Source organism: Molothrus ater, chromosome 8 (genome assembly GCF_012460135.2).
Source record: "Molothrus ater isolate BHLD 08-10-18 breed brown headed cowbird chromosome 8, BPBGC_Mater_1.1, whole genome shotgun sequence".
Classification (NCBI taxonomy): Eukaryota; Metazoa; Chordata; class Aves; order Passeriformes; family Icteridae; genus Molothrus; species Molothrus ater.
In genome coordinates, this window is record NC_050485.2 from 19,556,927 (window position 1) to 19,574,957 (window position 18,031).

At 39.7% G+C, this 18,031-nt stretch overlaps 1 protein-coding gene across 1 annotated transcript in view; it reads left to right on the forward strand.

Annotated features, from left to right (window-relative positions):
• Positions 1–2,052: 2,052 nt before the first annotated feature.
• The window catches only part of TNKS2 (tankyrase 2), a 28,775-nt gene continuing 12,796 nt past the window's right edge, over positions 2,053–18,031 (forward strand). The window contains exons 1-15 of the mRNA XM_036385314.2: positions 2,053–2,337; positions 6,497–6,721; positions 7,671–7,766; positions 8,418–8,454; positions 8,754–8,829; positions 10,121–10,215; positions 10,752–10,818; positions 12,500–12,686; positions 13,627–13,748; positions 14,241–14,332; positions 14,420–14,498; positions 15,431–15,602; positions 16,252–16,331; positions 17,298–17,443; positions 17,846–18,011. Of these exons, the coding sequence (XP_036241207.1) occupies positions 2,133–2,337; positions 6,497–6,721; positions 7,671–7,766; positions 8,418–8,454; positions 8,754–8,829; positions 10,121–10,215; positions 10,752–10,818; positions 12,500–12,686; positions 13,627–13,748; positions 14,241–14,332; positions 14,420–14,498; positions 15,431–15,602; positions 16,252–16,331; positions 17,298–17,443; positions 17,846–18,011 (1,845 nt within the window). The 5' untranslated portion in view covers positions 2,053–2,132. The remainder of the gene's footprint in view (positions 2,338–6,496; positions 6,722–7,670; positions 7,767–8,417; positions 8,455–8,753; positions 8,830–10,120; positions 10,216–10,751; positions 10,819–12,499; positions 12,687–13,626; positions 13,749–14,240; positions 14,333–14,419; positions 14,499–15,430; positions 15,603–16,251; positions 16,332–17,297; positions 17,444–17,845; positions 18,012–18,031) is intronic.

The window sequence follows — 18,031 nt, forward strand, 5'->3', positions numbered from 1 at the left end:
CATATAATTCAGCTATGCTTTTCTAACCATGGTATTGTACAGAAGAAGGAAGAAAAATATTGAATTTTACAGATTATTTTCTCATAAATAAACATATAAATAACATATAAAAGGGGGGTATGTATGGTGAATCTCAAAAGTCACTGAGAAGGCTATTAACACACCAGTCCTATAATATGCTGAGAGTCTTTGCCTCTTGAATTAAAGGCTAATTGAATCCTGCTCTTACAGAGTAATTTTTTTAATTGTTTCCATTCATAAAGACCTGCTGTAGTTTCACAGTCAAGCTATCATGAAGGCATGCTGGAAAAGGAAATCAGGCTGCAGATAATTTAGAATAATAGTACCTTTTGGGTATAGTGATGTGGAGAGAATGTAGAATTTATTTCAGGCTATGCTCTTTATAATCATGCTCCAGTGGAACAGTAAAATATTGTTCTGGATTTTAAATTATTTAGAAGACTGAGGAGCAGGATGTGTTTGTGTTTACACAAGTATTTGCACTTCCACAGATTTCTAGATACAAAGTCCCTTCTTTAATTTTGAAATGAAAGCAGTCAAGTTAATGCATTTGCTGCTTCTGCTGTTAGTGCATTCTGCTGCTTCTCTGCTTCTGCAGAGAAGGGTTTATGAACTCAAAAGCTTGTATCATTTTCCAAGCTATGCTAATGGTGATAATAAAAGATACAAATGGCAGCATTGCAGGTCTTGTTTTCAGTCTGTGGTGCCTGCAGGCAGGAAGGGAAGCTCTCATCATGCACACTTTGGAGGAGTTGGGAAGGTCTGAGAGGGCCTATGAGCCACAGTTGATGACAGTTTATTTGGGAACATTATGGCCCCATGCAAAGCAGTGGATGAATTATGTATGTGTGGGACTCTTGGCTATTCCCTGCCTGCTGAGCACAGTTTGAAATTTCAGTGGAGACACAGAGAGAAGCCAGTGGGATTACAGAAAACACACATGACGAAGGCAGCACGTTTGTCAAAGCATGTGGTTTCTGCCCTGTGCTGGCTGCATTCTTCTGTCACTCTGCTGCTGTGGCTGTGTGTAAATTACCAAACTGAACACACACTGACACGAGCATCAGACCTTGCACTGTCCCTAGCATGGTGACAGCCTGGTACGGCTTGTAATCTCCCCCAAAAAATTCCTGAGTTCAGTTTAGGCATTAGCATGGATCAGGGAAAGAAAATTTGGATGTAACTGCCTTGTTTCAGGGACAGGGATATTTGACAGAATGGAAGTGACTAGACTGTACAAATGTGCTACATCTTTTTCCTTGTACTTAAGTAATTTAATTTCCTAATGTGACAGAAGTCTGCAAGGTGAATTGACTTTGGAGCTACTCATCTCTGCATTTGCAACAGGAAGGTACTGACCCTATTCAACTACTTTTTCCAAAGTGTTTTAATATGGTGTGAATGAAAAAAAAAAAACCACGTTTCAGAATGATCAACTGAATTCTCTTCCAGTCAATCCCAGAGGCTCAGGCTTCCCTATCAAGCCGATGAGGCTTACTGCAGGGGCAGGGAGGAACAGAACACTTCCTATTCTCTTCCAAAACCTTGAATTGGCAAAGTCAACTAACAGGTTTTTTAATATCTGTGTTTCGAGATTAATAAAGAGAACTGTGTCATTTAAGTTGTATAATTTCCATTTCATAGTTATTATGCAAGCTCTGAACTTCCTTGGAGTCACAGTATTTTCCTATATAAGCAACTGTGCAAGGATCATGAAGCCATTGGCACCAAAATGCAGTCTTACACACTTGCAGGGGGGAAAAATCCCTGAACAGAAAAATCCTCACATTTAACTACTGAAAACACCAAAGACACATTTGTTCTTCTGGGACGAATGGCTGGCGCTGTATTTATTTTCTGCTCCTCACCATGCCTCCCGAAGGAGCAGAGGGCACTGAGGGCAGCCCGTGAGGGGCCGCGCTGGGTTCCGCTCCCGGCCTGGCCGCAGCACCGCGGCCCGGCGCTGGGAGGCTCCCGCCGCGCGCGCCTGCGCACGAGGCCGGCGGTGCCCGGATCCCTCCGCCGGGCGCAGCGCCCGCCCGGGAGTGCGTGCGGAGCCCCCCGGGCCGTGAGGGGCGGCGGGCGGGGGCTGCGCGGGGCCCGGCCCGGCCATGGCGGGGCGAAGGTGCGCGGGCGGCGCGGCCGCCCTGGCCGAGGCGCCGGGCTGTGGCGCGGCGGCGGCCGAGCCGGCTCGGGAGCTGTTCGAGGCCTGCAGGAACGGGGACGTGGAGCGGGTCAAGCGGCTGGTGCGGCCCGAGAACGTGAACAGCCGGGACACGGCGGGCAGGAAGTCCAGCCCGCTGCACTTCGCCGCAGGTACCGGGGCAGGGGGAGCCGGGCGGCAGTGCCGCCTCCCCGGGGCGCCGGGCTGGGCCGCGGGGCAGCGCCGGCAGCGCCGGGCCGCCCGGGCCTCGCCGCTCGGGCCGGGCGCAGCGCCGGGGTCCGAGCGCTCCGAGCGCTCCGCCGGCCCCGAGCATCGGCCTCGGGCCCGAACCGGTGTCACCTACGCTGAGGGGTCAGCGAGCGGTACAGCTGTGTCCGCTCGCTTATTTCATTTTTCTTTTTTTTTTCCTTTTTTTTTTTTTTTTAAACAAACCTCGTCTGGCTTTGAGGACGGATCTGGAGTGGGGTTTCTGCTGTTCGTGTTGTGACACGTGAGCTCTGACAGGGACACATGTCCCACGTACAGTTCTCATGGATTTCAGCGGGCCTGTGCATTTTTAGAATTGAACGCATGAAGGTGTTTGTCAGACAACACCGTTTCTAAGCTTTTTGCGTTCTTATCTTTGACAAATGGACTTTGTTAATTCAGGACGTAGGTAAGCAAACGCCTGACGTCACAGGACAACGGCTTTCACTGGCAGCTGGCCAGAAGATTGAATCCCACCTTTTCAGACAAAGACCTGACTGTGACTCTTGTTTTCATGTTGGTTGTTTTGGTTTAATTACAGCCTTAGATGTAGGACTCCAGGGCTGACAGGCTGCAGAAAACAGCAGCTTCTTTTCAGCTAATCAATATGGATAGTAGCAGAGATGTTTATTTCTTTATTAGATTGTTTTGGTAAAGGTTTCTGCTTCAGGTGTCCTTTCCCATGTTAAGAGAGCTTGACTCAGACTTAGGTCTAGGTTCTTGAAAGTCTTCTCAGGACAGCAGTATTTAATAAATTCAAGAAGCTTAATTGGCAAGAGAGCTCAGGAGACAACTTAAAATATCCTGTCAGAGAAAAATAAATTTTTTTAGCTAATTTTTTATATGCAGCAATCCTTCCTGTGCACTTATAGACTCTGAACTTCTGAACAACTGTGTATGTTTTAGAGCATTTGGGAGAAGTGAGGGGTAGGTTTTATTTATTTATTTGTTTTTGGTTAGTTTGAGGTTTTTTTCCCTAAGATGTTTCTCATTCACTATAATGATCTGTTTTATCTCTCTGAACAGGGGTGATCTGTCTTGACTTTAAATAACTCCTGATCTGTAGAAAGATTTTTCTTTTAAAATGTGTAGCCATAGGTTCGTGTAGTTGTTAGATTTCTGAGGTTAAACATGTTGGTGTGTAAATGAGAGACACTGTTGTCATCCCGAGTCTTCTTCCAGCTTGCTACAGAGAAATTAATTGCTCCTCTCAGCGGCCTGTAGGAGATGCTGAGAGTTTCTGGTTAAATGGGACAGAAAACACTTGTGTGATTTCTCTGAGGAACTCTCTGTACCCCTCAGGTCGAACTCTGCTGTTGTCAGCCCACCTGCACTAGGCTCTGTGTGAAAGGTGGACATAAGTAGCTCTTGGACTTGGGCCTGACTGGTTTTGTTTGGTTTTTGCCTTTCCCCTATTATTCACAGTTGGAATAATACTCACTTCTTTTGTCTTTGCCTCTGAAAGAGTCACATTCCAGGAAGTAAAAGCAAAAATCTGTTTTATTCTGGCTTTGTTTATCCTAGTTGTCTGGGTGTTCTTAGAAAATACATTACAAAACTTCTCTGACTAGTTTCATTCAGTTTCAAGATTTCTTTTATGGAGGAGTTGGAGCTGAAATACATAATGTCACCATGTTTTGTATTGCCCTTTTTTCCTTTTTTAGTGGCATTCTGGGTCTGAATTTGGGTTCTATTTTTTAAGTCTTTTCCCCGATCTTACTTAACAATTTTTTTTAATAAATAAACCCAATTCCTCTTTTTTCATGTGTCAGTTTGTAAAGGCAGATTTTGAAGTAAAAGAAAAGAGCTTCAGGCTCTCCCTAGAAATGTATCATTAACAAAAGTAATACATATTGGAGTTTTGCTGGAGGTTGCTCTTTGGATTTTGTAGTACACAACTGTGTGTGTGATAGTTAAGTTATCCTGAAGGTTTAGTCAAGAGCCCACCATCCTTCACAATAAAAGAGACTCCATCCTCTCCCATCATAAACTGCATCTATTTCCTCAAGTCAGTCTTTTTCTTCACAGTGTGTATCAAAGTATCACAAGGTTTTAAGGACTTGGCAGGTACTAAAATGCCCTTCCTGCAATCTAAATTTCATAAAATATATGGACACCCAAGGTAGGGGAGAAGAATTTGAGCCAAGTTCTTTCTGTTAGCTTTTTATCCCATCAGAAGTAGCTGAATGTCGGTTATAACCCACTGTGATTGTAAATAAATACCTTTTTAAAATTATGCACAGTTGTACATTTTGTCTATGATTAACAATTGCAAATTGTCATCTAAAAATTTGTAACTTTCCAGGGAACAAGTGCATTGAGCTGCTCAACTGTCACAGGTGGTAGAAGATCGTCAGCTCGGGGTCCTGAGTAGCCAGCCTTTCTTGCTGGCAATTGAAACAAAGAGTTCATGATGATAAGACCATTACCTTGCACAGTTGAAACGTGGTCTCTTGATAAAAGCCCAAGAGCTAAAGAAAACACCTACCTCTTAAAAATTACAGTGTTGGGGTTTTTTAAAGTGTTGAAATAGTTTTTACTGCAGCCAACTAATGGTGAAGAGGAGCTGTTGGAGTAGGCAGTGACTGCCTTCCCGTGCTTTCCACTTTCAGGAAAACCAGCAGAGGCAGAGACCATTGTGCAGTTTGGCCACTTCCTCTGTACTCATGCATCCTTTAGAAAGCAATGGGAAAATAATTCCCTTTCCATATATGGTGCCCTGTTGTACAGATGCTTCCCCAAGGAAGTAAGGAGTCCCTGCTGTGCACTCAGGGCTGGAGAGAAGTTACAAAAATTGGTCTGATACAAATGAGTTCATTTCATGGACATCAAATTAGCTGCAGGGGTGTTGCTGTACTGAAGGTACTTTGTGAATAGATGCAGGCTTTGCTGAGAGAGAAGCTGTGGATTGCTCATGAGTTGTATCTGATTGAACGTCTGTATTAAATAGAGGGAATTCTCTATGCCTAGAATAAGGTTTACTACAGCTGATTTTCAATTATGATGTTGATTTTCAATTATGATGTTGATTCCTGGTGAGGAATTTTACCTGTAAAAACGTGGCTTTACATCAATACCTTGAGGGGTGGGAATTGTTCTGTACAAGAATGAGTGGTTTAGCTGCCAGATATGTAATAAAGAATTTGATCAGAGTCTTTTGTAGCATGATTGCAGCAGTCCTGGAGAACATTTTTTGGTACTCAGAAGAAAATACCAAGCAGTCTGTCATCAAATTACAGTTTTGATTATGTGTTTGCAGGACTCGTGCACATGTGAATTTCTCTTCTGAGTAGTTCCTCAAAATAATTTAGTACATTTTGAGTATATATTCAAACTATAAACAGAATTTTTTGAAAGCTTGAGGAAACAAGAAAAATGTCAGGACGCATTTAAGAAAAATAACAGTATTTATAATACTTAGAATAGCTGAACATATTGAAAAATGAGAAACATTATGCATATAATGTAATATAGACAATAAGACTGCATGGGTATAGCCACTAATAATTTTTTTGGCAGCGGAAATATGCTTGTGTGTGCAGTGAATATGAGTTACTGTGCCTGTGCAGATAAATTGGTTTTGCATGGACCATGTATCTGATCCAGTTCTCATCCCAAGTATTCTGAACTTCTCTTCTCTCTTAGGACAGGCAGGGTGGGTAAGTGGCATGGTGAGACTCAAAAGTGAATTTGCTGTAGAGTCTGTGGTTCTGGCCTCATATGGAGATAGTAAAGCAAATATAGATACAGTTTGGTGTCCTAGCTCATTTGCCAGATGTACAATAAAGATATAAGTATGCCAGGTACAGCTGAAATTGGAGGGAACCCTATCAAGATATTAATTGTTTCTGTAATCTTTAATATTACTTTTCTACTGAATTCAATCAAATTTTAAAGAATTTCAGAAACATCCTTAGTATGTAAATGCTTCTTTAGCAAATACGCCAGTTGTGATTGTCTTTAGGAGTGGTCACTGTTACTGAAGTTTGTTGGTTTAATCTGCACATCTGGGGCAGGAATTTCTCTTCTCCCACCCTGAAGCCTTTTCTCCCTTTCCTCTTCCAGGTTTTGGTCGGAAGGATGTAGTTGAATATTTACTTCAAAGTGGTGCCAATGTCCACGCCCGGGATGATGGAGGCCTTATTCCTCTTCACAACGCCTGCTCCTTTGGCCATGCTGAAGTTGTCAATCTGCTCTTGCGGCACGGTGCAGATCCCAATGCTCGAGATAATTGGAATTACACTCCCCTTCATGAAGCTGCCATTAAGGGGAAGACAGATGTCTGCATTGGTAATTTTCTCCCACTCTTCCTGTGACTGACTCACTTGCTTTCACTGTGAAAAATCTAGAACCCTTTTAAGACCATTTTAACTCTGTGGAGCTATGGCTGATACAAGGGTTAAAAGTAAACATCTTTCATAAACTTCAATACATATGTCACTGTTACAAGATACAGGTTTTTGGATCTTTTTTTATAATTTTTTTATAAAGTCTACCTATTAAGGTTCATCATGGGGAAAGTGCTTTAAAGTGATGTGATGGAGCTAAATTCTCTTCTGTTTCAGCCTCGACTCTTATGCTGCCTTTTGCTTCTGGTCATAGTGCAGTGAGAAGAACAAAAGTGATCTTAATAATGGATTCATTCTGTCTTATGTGTAGCAGCTGTGTTAAATTAGTTAAGGATGGGAAATCTTCAATTATATTGACTACCTGTTTTACCTACACAGTTCTTAAGAGGAACTCTTTAAGGAGGAGGTAGAAAGTTAGACACATAGTCGAGACACATTTCTTGATTGTGTGGTTTGCTGCCATTTACTTTAAGAGAGCTGTTAAACTCTAGAGAGCTGTACAGATAACATTGCCTGTTTAACCTGAGTTCAGCATGCACAGCCTGCCACTGCTGTCTGCAGGTTAGCACAGGATTTGGGACAGCATGCTCTGGAGCTGATGGAAAATAGCTGAGTTTTGTGGTGGGTCGGTCACAAGCTTTCAAGTGAGATTTTCTCTTCTCGGTCGGTAGTTGTTCTCTTTCTGATCTGCTTTTTTCTCTTAAAATGTGTCTAGACATGTTTCATCAGAGACACTGGTCACAGATGACATTGCAGAATGCTGACATTAAAAATGGGAAAAAGGAAGTTAGAATGTTTCTTTTGTTGTTTGCAGATTACAGTAATGTTATGTCTCATAAGCTTTGTCTTGTAGAATTGTTTTCTCATGGAAAACTTTGGCATTTTTGCAGTGCTGTTGCAGCACGGTGCTGAACCAACCATCCGGAACACAGATGGCAGAACAGCTTTGGATTTAGCAGACCCGTCTGCAAAAGCAGTGCTGACTGGTAGGTGATAATCTTTAGATTCCTTTGTGACTGATGTTGAACTGATGTAACACCGTAGTTTGGAGCTTGTCTTTTTGATACTACTTTAACTTGTCTCTGATTTATAATTCTAAATAGAATTCCCGTATGGCTTTCATCATCTCAGTCATGGCATGGGTTCTGGATAGTTTATCATGCTAGTTCAGTAATGAACTGTTAAATTTTTAGAGTCATAGAATGGCTTAGGTTGGAAGGGACCCTAAAGATCACATAATTCCAACCCCCTGTCATGGGCAGGAACATTGACTAGACCAGGCTGCCCAGACCCCATCCAACATGGCCTTAAACACATCCAGGGGCAGGGAATCTACAACTTCTCTGGGCATCCTATTCCAGTCCCTCATTACCCTCTGAGTAAAGAATGTCCTCCTAACATTTAGTCTAAATCTCTCCTCTTCCAGTTTGAGCACATTTCCCTTTGTCCTATCAATACCCACCTGTGTAAAAACTCACCCTTCCTCTTTTTTAAAAACTCTCTTTTAACAACTGAAAAGAGTATTTGTAAGTACTCTAGCACTTTTGTTCTCTAAAAATTTTGAAGAGGAGGATAAATAGTGAACTGCTCATACAGATACTTATTTGATAGCTAAAAAAAGCCCTTTTGTCTTCTAGGTGAATACAAGAAAGATGAACTCTTAGAGAGTGCCAGGTATGTATGTTTGGAAAATAACTGGAATTAGTTGTATTTACAGACTTTTGTGTAATTAATATATAGATATTTAGTCTTTGGAGCTTGCATTCCATCTAGATGCTAAGTTTTGCCTGTTTTCTGTGAATGAAGCTACAAAAGTAGTTCCATAAATGCATTTTTGTTCTGTCTTTAATGCTGGCAATGCAGATGGGAACGTGTTGCGTCAGATCTGTTGAATGTGAAAAATATAAAACCAGAATAAGCTACTAAAAATTGGGATAAGAATATTTCTGCTCATTTCACATCTTGTTTTTCAGGAGTGGAAATGAGGAAAAGATGATGTCTCTTCTTACACCATTAAATGTTAACTGTCATGCAAGTGATGGCAGAAAGGTATTTTTGTTTAAAACTGATTTAAAAGTAGTTATCTCTTACATGATCCAGTTACTGTTTGATCAGATTTTAAAAATGTTAAACATAAAATCTACTTTCTTCACTGTATGTGGGAAAAATAAGATTCCACCTCTCTAGTAGCCAGCCGAGGGGTTGTTTTTTTGTTGTTGTTGTTTTTTAATCTTAAAAGGACTATGCAAGTAATTCTATATAGGATCAATAAACAAACTCCTCAGTTGAAGCTTCTGCTTGACCTTCATATCTGCAGTGATAAAGAAGCGAGGACTTTGCACAGATTTTTGTCCCTGTCAGGGAGAAATACACAGGTGCTTTATTTGACATAAGCAGCCCTTAGGCAAGTTGCTGCTTCTGATGCAGGAGCAAGCTGCTCATTGCTGTAAGTAATGGTAAAGAAAGACATAAAAATGTTCAGAATCTCCATTCTGAAAAGTCCTGAGTCTTCTGGTTTCAGCCCCTAGCCTACAGAAGGTTCAGGTTATTGAGTATCACTTTTTGGCATCATTATTCTCATTAAGTATTTGTACTCATTCACCCAAGTTTTGATTTAGTTACTTCCCCTTTGTGAAGCTTTGTGGTAAGATACTGGGATCTCCAAAACACTGATGCATCTCTGTTTTCTCATCTGGTTATGAGGCTCATCCTCTAGGAACTGTAGAAATCTGGTTCAGTGGATGGGTTTGTGAATGCAGAGGATAAGATTCCTCCTCACTAATTTGTAGCTCTGCCTTTAGTGCTGCTGATGCTTGAAGGCGTTTGCTAGAAAAGATCCTAGAGCAGTTAGTTATCTGTCTGCTCTCTGGAGGGTGAGAGTTTAGAAGAGATGAAATTTCCCCCACATCCCGCTCACTGCATTCACAAACGTGGATAACAGTCCCTCTTGATAATTTTCAAACTTACTTCACTGATTGGCAGAGAGACTTCTTCATAGTTTAACAGTCATTGTTGCTAATGGTCTTCCTACTTCCCCTTTCACAAGGATATAGTTTGTGCCAGCAAAGTATTTATAGCTATGGTAGGCTAAAAAACCAAAAGTGGCCTTTGTATTAGTGATGGAGTAAATTTGGGATTTGTGTTCATGTTGACTTCAAGCGTAGTCAGTCAACAGTGAACATAGTTATCAAATGTCTGATTCAAGCACTCTGGGATTTTTTTAAGCTTGTAAGTCTTGAAGGACTTCATCATTTAGTACTGTTAACAAGTTGTGAAAAAATAAATAGAAACTCAATCTTGATTTTGTGTTACTGACTCATTCTGCATTCTCTTGTTTCAGTCTACTCCATTGCATTTAGCAGCTGGGTATAACCGTGTGAAAATAGTCCAGCTCTTACTGCAGCATGGAGCTGATGTGCACGCTAAGGATAAAGGGTAGGTTCCTTTTTCCCTTTGTTCAGAATAAACAGAATCCATTTTGAGGTGAAGTAAAGAGCAGTAATACTGTTTTAACCACAGAGAATTTCCAACTTTAGACTGTTCTGTAACCTTTAACCTTTCTGTTGTGACAAAAATGCAAGTTGATGAGTTTTCACAAGAGAAGATAGTACAGCATTGTTCTTGTGAAAAAGGATATAATTAGGGTCACTCCTGAACATCTCCTGCAGATAGTTGTTCCTGCTTAGGATTCCAAGTCTGAGTGGAATCATTTCATCTGCACTGAGACAATGCAATTCACTTCTCATCTTCTGATGGTTTTAGATGCTTACTGTTCTGATAAATGCTGATGGGATTTTCTGGTTTCTTCTTCAGCTTCTTATTTCCCCATAGTTTCATTTGAACATTTGTCATAGAATTTTTGTAAAATGTTCAATATGAAGCATAGTACCAGTTGCAATGTGTTAGATGCATTTGAAATTAATATATGTGTATCCTAAACTAATCATCCTTCTCATTTTTCTTCTATGTAGAGATCTGGTACCACTTCACAATGCCTGTTCCTATGGTCATTACGAAGTAACAGAGCTTCTAGTAAAGGTTGGTCTTTGAAGAGATCAAATTGCATATTATTAAATAAGAATAGTTTATAATAGACTAATACAAGTTGCATATTTTTTTATTTTGTACGTAGATTTACAAAACAATAATAAATTGCTTTTGCTCTACATGATAGTGATTATTAAGCTGGAGCTACAGAATCTTCTGCTTGCAAGGAAGCTTTTTCTTTATAAATGTGCTTTCTGTTTTTAACTCTCTCTGCTCCAAAGTTGAATATTTTCATACCACCAAGTAAGTACTGCTTATATCAGTCTTTCTACACTCACCAACAAATAAAAAATGAAGCACCAAAAAAACTCCTACAAGCTGAGTAATTTTTTGAGTTTGACAGTAGAAGAATATTTTAGAAGACGAAGCAATAAGAGATGTTTTAAAAGAATACTAAAAAGATAAAGATAAGGTAAAGATAGTAAATGTTTTAAAACTAAAGAGCAGTCAGTCTTTTCAGGAAATTAACTTTACAGCATCAGTTCTGGCCCTGAATTGTAGCCTTTACCCCAAAGAAAGAGAAACCTGTCAGTTTTCCTAACAAAAGGGAACTCTTGGACCTGAAGCACTGTATCTGGATTATGTTAGTCTTGAAGATAAGTATGATACACTTTAAACTAGTGGCTTGAAGATGTGGGCTGCAGCATAATATGTGTACTCCACCAAAGGAGTTTTGAGCTGTGCCTATTCTCAGCTGCCACAGCAAATCAAGATTGTTATAACAACTGAGAATGTTCTGTTGTCTAACTCCAGACATTTGGCTGCTCAGAGAATAGCTCTTGTTCTGCTGTGTGTGTTTCAGTCCCCCACTAATTCTGTGTATCTTTCTACTTGTTTAGCAAAAAATTTTGCAAAAGAACCTATTGAAATAAGCTTACATTGCAGTGAATATAAATAGTCATGATTTTTTTTACTTCAGGGGCCAGTTGTAAAGTGAATTTTTACAGTGGTGGTACTAGACACAGCCCCACAAATGAACTTTTGACTATACATTACTGTGTGTCTAACTGTTTATCTAGAGTTGTGTTCTATATTGGATTTCTGCTCTAGAAAATTCTGAATTACTTTTTGCAAAGCTATACATCTTTAAGAGAAGCCGTGGGAAAGAGCATGTACTTGCTTATAGACTGAACTCGAAGTACAATCAAAATGTTACTGGAGAAGAATTACACATACGTTACTCATCCAGGGGTATTACTTGTAGAATCTTGTACTTAAATGTTTGGAATTAAAATGGAGTGCCGGTCTCAGTTGAGATACCGTGGCATTCATATCTTGGGGTTTATTCACAGAACATGTATTTATCTTAGTGCATCTGGTCACTCTAGACATTTTCTAGAGCTGCAAAGAACCAGAGCTTGTTCACAGGTGATTTGGAGAATATGAATATTTCTCTGATTTGACCTGTAGCAGAGCTCCTTTCCTTTTTGAAATAAGCCTGAAAAGACTAGCTAGCCTTTGGATTCTTTGATTGTACCTGTGGGACACCAGGTGATTAAAAACCACAATGTGCTGAAATGTTGTGTTGGGTTGAAAATTAGTGTCTTGGAAACAGTTTGCATATAAGCATTGATTTTTATTTTAACAGTCTACTGTATTAAAACTAATAACATAGTCTTTTTCTAACGTCCTGGTTTTGATTGCATCTTTTTTTACCCCTTTCCCTTTCAAGCATGGAGCATGTGTGAATGCAATGGATCTGTGGCAATTCACCCCTCTGCATGAAGCAGCTTCTAAGAACAGGGTGGAAGTATGTTCTCTTTTGTTAAGTTATGGTGCTGACCCAACACTCTTGAACTGTCACAACAAAAGCACCATTGATTTGGCTCCAACACCCCAATTAAAAGAACGATTAGCATGTGAGTATCAAGTGGGATCAGTTCTGCAGTTACAGCTTGTAATGTGTAATTAGATTCCCTAGACAGTGACCAGCCAGAAACCAGATTTGGAAAATGCTTATGCTTTAACAGTAATTGTGCAATGATACACAGTATATATTTCACTGTTTATAATTTGAAACTGCTGTATTTTCTGAATGAAGGGATTTAAAAGACTTTTACTGTCAATTTTATAGTCAAGGGGTTGTGATGGGTTTTGTAGCTTTTCTCCCTATTAAATGCTTTCCCTCATGACCTTGCCAGTACACTTTCATATCCCATACTTGTTCCTGTCATTGCATCAAGATTGTTGAAATATTAATTTTTATTCCACAGTTTTTTCTTTGAAGAAAAGAGTACCTGTTTAGAATGCTGAATACATTTGAGTGTGCCACAATCACTGAAAGTTGAAAAAAACTGAAGGGCATTGATTTTTGTCCAGCAAACTGGAAGAGTGAAAAGAGTAAACTCAGATTCTGTCTTTTGAGTGGTTGAAACAATAACTTTCTGGGATATTTACAAAAGTTGTCAGTAAATACTACACTAGTAGTAGTATTTATTCATGAAAGCATCTAGAAATTATTTTCCAGAAATAGGTCAGAAGTAGAGATTTTTATATGCCTGAGTTAGTACCTGTGTGAACAGTAGAACCTACAGAGAGGTGAGTGAAATAGATCTTGTGCAGCCAGTTTGGATGTGTCTGGCTTTGGTTTAGAAACAAAGCCAAAGTTGTGTAGTGTTTTGACTTAACTAACAAGTTCTGTCAATTGATGTAATAGCTTGAGTCAGACTTGGAAATGTGTGCTCCATGGTCTGCTGAATACAATTAATTTCTTTTTTTTTAACTGAAAGAAGCAATTCTCTTGATCCTTTTTGAGCCAAGGAGTGTAACCCTCTGCTATGTATTTCTTTGTTTTTTAAGATGAATTCAAAGGTCACTCACTGCTGCAGGCTGCAAGAGAATCAGATGTAGCTCGTATAAAGAAACATCTTTCTTTGGAAACAGTGAACTTCAAACATCCTCAGACACATGAGACAGCATTGGTAATATCTCAGGATTTATTAATGGCTTTGTATATATTGTGGCTAACCTAAGCACACTAGGTAATACTTTAGCAATAAATACTGCAGTGTCAAGTGTTGTAATTCACACCAACCTGGAATACACAGTGTCTAGCTAAGCAAATAACACTGACTGATACTTTGTTCTTAATGTTAAGACTAACATAAATTATTTAGGCCTGTTTAGATTGTCTAAATGACTGGGTTTTGTAGAATAGTCTTATCTTAAGCAACAGCAAGCTATATGTGCTAGCTTTGTTTTGATGGTTTCCAGCAGTTATTAGAAAGGGGAGCTCTTGAAAATACCAGAGTAAATCCAAAAGCCCATTAATCTTCCAAATTAATAAGCGTCTGAGGGTTTTGGGGATTTTTTTCTGTTGTCTTTGTACGCCACCAGCTCTTAACTGCCTGCTGATCAGCAAAACCTGCATATTGCTTGCTGGTTGTTAATTGTAAACTTTTTCATGTTTACAGCACTGTGCTGCTGCATCTCCATATCCTAAGAGGAAACAAGTATGTGAATTGCTGCTGAGGAAAGGAGCCAATATCAATGAAAAAACAAAAGAGTGAGTGGTTACAAATGAATGCTCTTAACTGTTTGTTTAGAAGATTTTGCAAAATACATTTTGAATTATTCTTTTTTTTTTTTTAAGCTTCTTGACTCCTCTGCATGTGGCATCAGAAAAAGCTCATAATGATGTTGTTGAAGTAGTTGTGAAACATGAAGCTAAGGTATGAGTATCATACTTTTGTTGACATTCATGTACTGTACAGGTGTTCACACCATGAGAGTGGAAGGTTTTGTAAAATAATTTGTTTTGGAAGGTTCTAGATTTGGAGACTTCAGCTACAGGCCATCAATCCATCAGTACAGCCCTGTACATTACAAAATCATCATTGGTTTGGTCCTATTTTTAAGAAGTGAGGACGTAGTTCTCTCTGGGAAAGGAAAACTTTCAAAGTGTCTTATTCAATGTTTCATTGTCCAGCAGGAATAATGGAATACATGAGAAAAAAATGTGGGGGGTATATATGAACAGCAAGAAGCTAAACTGAACTGTGTGACAGACTTTACATGGTGTTGTATGCAGTAAAAAGTAAAATGAAAGCAAAATGTTAATTCATAATACAATGTTTAGTTCAAACTTCCGCAGAAAGAAAATGTGGAGAGACTCTGTAGTGCTTGAACCCTCCAAGATTGAGTTGAATCTCTCTCATAGAAATTTGATTGTAGCCTGACTGTATGAAGTTTTCAAAACCAGAGGAAGAGAAGGGAATGAAAGTAGGGTTTAGGTGCAGAGTTTTAAATTGTTGAATACACTTTAACTGAGCCAACAGATAGGAAGCCCTCAGGCTGAGAAACCACAATAAGCCAATGCAAGGTAGAAGCTGTTCTACATGTTAGCATTGAAGTTAGTATTGCGAGGAGCAAAATAGTGAATTACTCCTGTTTGTGGTAAGAATGCAGTGGATTTTTCCCATGCCTCTAAAAGGGGGCTACTTTATGAACTGTTTTTGTTTGAAATGTCATCACCTTTGGAAATATACTAAATATGTTATTTTTATTAGTGTAAGGATGCTACTTGTGAAATGTTCCCAGTCAGCAATGAAAACATCTTAATACCAACTTGATGGTGGTATTTCTTGTCTGTGTTGTTTTTTAGGTTAATGCATTAGATAATCTTGGCCAGACCTCTCTTCATAGAGCAGCACATTGTGGTCATCTTCAGACATGCAGGTTGCTGCTGAGTTCTGGATGTGATCCTTCCATCGTGTCTCTGCAAGGCTTTACAGCCTTACAAATGGGGACTGAAAGTGTGCAACAGCTACTACAAGGTATGCTGAGTTATTCAGCATCCACTGAGGTGCTTTGTTTTACTTGCTGTTCCAAGTGCTGCCAAAGAATAGTGAAGACTAGTCAACAAAAAAAAATGTTCTATGAAAGACAGTTCTAGGTGATGTTTTACTTCCTACTTAACAATATCATTTACTTGTCTGAATAATCAGATATGAAGATTTGTGGTATAGTCACCTGGAATAATTTTATTAAAATCCTGACATAGGGTGGGGGGAATCTTGAAACTAGAAAATGAGTTTCTAAAACACAAAATGCTTGATTTACATTTGTGAGTGGAGGCAACAGTTTAGGTGGATTTTCAAGAGTAAGGTTTGGACATTATAATACATACATAAACTTGATCTGGTCTAATTCTGAAACAGAAATAAGAATGCTTTGTTGGTTCCACAATATTCCAAAACATACAGGAAGCATGCTGCTGAAGTTAACTTCCCATTAGCTAATGGTTAAACACCATTAGCTCTAGCAGCTATAGTTGTAGATAGTAAACAGAGACAAAACTTGTCAGTAATTAGTTAACTTTATTTCAAGGATTTCCCTTTAAAAAAGCTCAGGTTATTTCCTGTCTTAACAAATTTCTTCAACTGCCTACACTTAACCTGTCATGCAATCTCATTTATTTTGCAGAAGGTATCCCATTAGGTAATTCTGATGCAGATCGACAGTTGCTGGAGGCTGCAAAGGCTGGAGATGTGGATACCGTAAAAGTAAGCTTAAACCTCTCCTTAAACAGAAGAGGGAATTGGTCATGGTTTAACCTCAGCCAGCAACCGAGCCCCACACAGATGCTCGATCAATTTCCCCCCAGCAGGATCAGGAGAGAATCAGAAGGGTAGAAGCTGGAAAACTCGTGGGCTGTGATTAAGGCAGCTTAATAGAGAAAACAAAAGCCACGCGCACAAGCAAAGTAGAACAAGGAGTTATTTCACTACTTCCCATGGGCAGGCAGGTGTTCAGCCATCCCCAGGAGAGCAGGGCCCCATCTTGGATAACAGTGACTTCAGAAGACAAACTCCATCACTACAAATGTTCCCTCCTTCCTCCTTGTTCCCCCAGTTTATGTACTGAGCATGATGCCATCTGCTCTGGAGCAGCCCTTTGGTCAGTTGGGGTCACCTGTCCTGGCTGTGTCTCCCCCCAGCCTCCTGGCAGCGCAGCAGCACGAAAAGGCCTTGGCTCTGTCTGAGCCCTGCTCAGCAATGACAGCAACATGTCTGTATTATCAGCCCTGTGTGCAGCACAAATCCAAAACACAGCCCCACACCAGCCACTGTGAAGAAAATTAACTCCACCCCAGCCAAAGTAGCACAGAATTATATGCCAGTGTATAATTTCTCAAAGCGAGCAATCAAACAATCCTTCACTGACTGCTTTAGAATTATGATTGGTCCTAAAACCTTTGTATTGCACAATTACTACAGATTGCAGAATACAATATTTATCACCTCCAGATGCCTTATATAAAAAGCATTAATTGAAGTTAGAGGTGTGGATATGGGGGCAGGTGGATTTTTTCCTCAGGATGAAATCTGTAAAAAGTAAAGACTGTAAAAATACTGTTTCTTTATTGAAAACAGTTATGCAAAATTAGATGTGTATAACAATATTCTATGACTAAATTAGAAGTGTCAACACTACATATAGTGACATGTTTTGTTTGGGGAACTTCACAGAAGCTGTGTACAGTCCAGAGTGTGAACTGCAGAGATATTGAAGGACGTCAGTCTACACCACTTCATTTTGCAGCTGGATACAACAGAGTATCTGTTGTGGAGTATCTTCTTCAGCATGGAGCTGATGTACATGCAAAAGATAAGGGGTAAATGCTTGAATATGTATTTTCTTGGCAATTGTAATTGGTTGTATCTATCAGCTTTTGAATATTGCTAGCTGATAAGCATCCCGTTTTTCTTAAGACGTATTTTTATTTTCATGGAAACTTCTGTTAGAATGAAGATGTTAAGAATATCCAAAAGCATTTGCAGTACTTAATATTAGAGCATCAAGAATTTCTCTGGCCTTGTGCTCTTACTTCTCTTTAGTGCCTCGCTGATTAGTTTTACTGCAGTAGGGATTCCTACTGTATTAGACTGTTGGGGGAGGGTAGGGAAATAATTTGTTAGGGTTTGATATGGTCAAAGATGCATTTATTTTAAGTTTATATTGTTGTTGAAAAAATACCCTGTTTTTAAAGAGAGTTTTTCTCTTCTTCTGTTTCCAGAGGACTTGTCCCTTTACATAACGCCTGCTCATATGGTCACTATGAAGTTGCAGAGCTGTTGGTTAAACATGGTGCCGTTGTCAATGTAGCTGACTTGTGGAAATTCACTCCCTTGCATGAAGCTGCAGCAAAAGGAAAATACGAGATTTGCAAACTCCTGTTACAGGTATTACATATGCTGGAGGG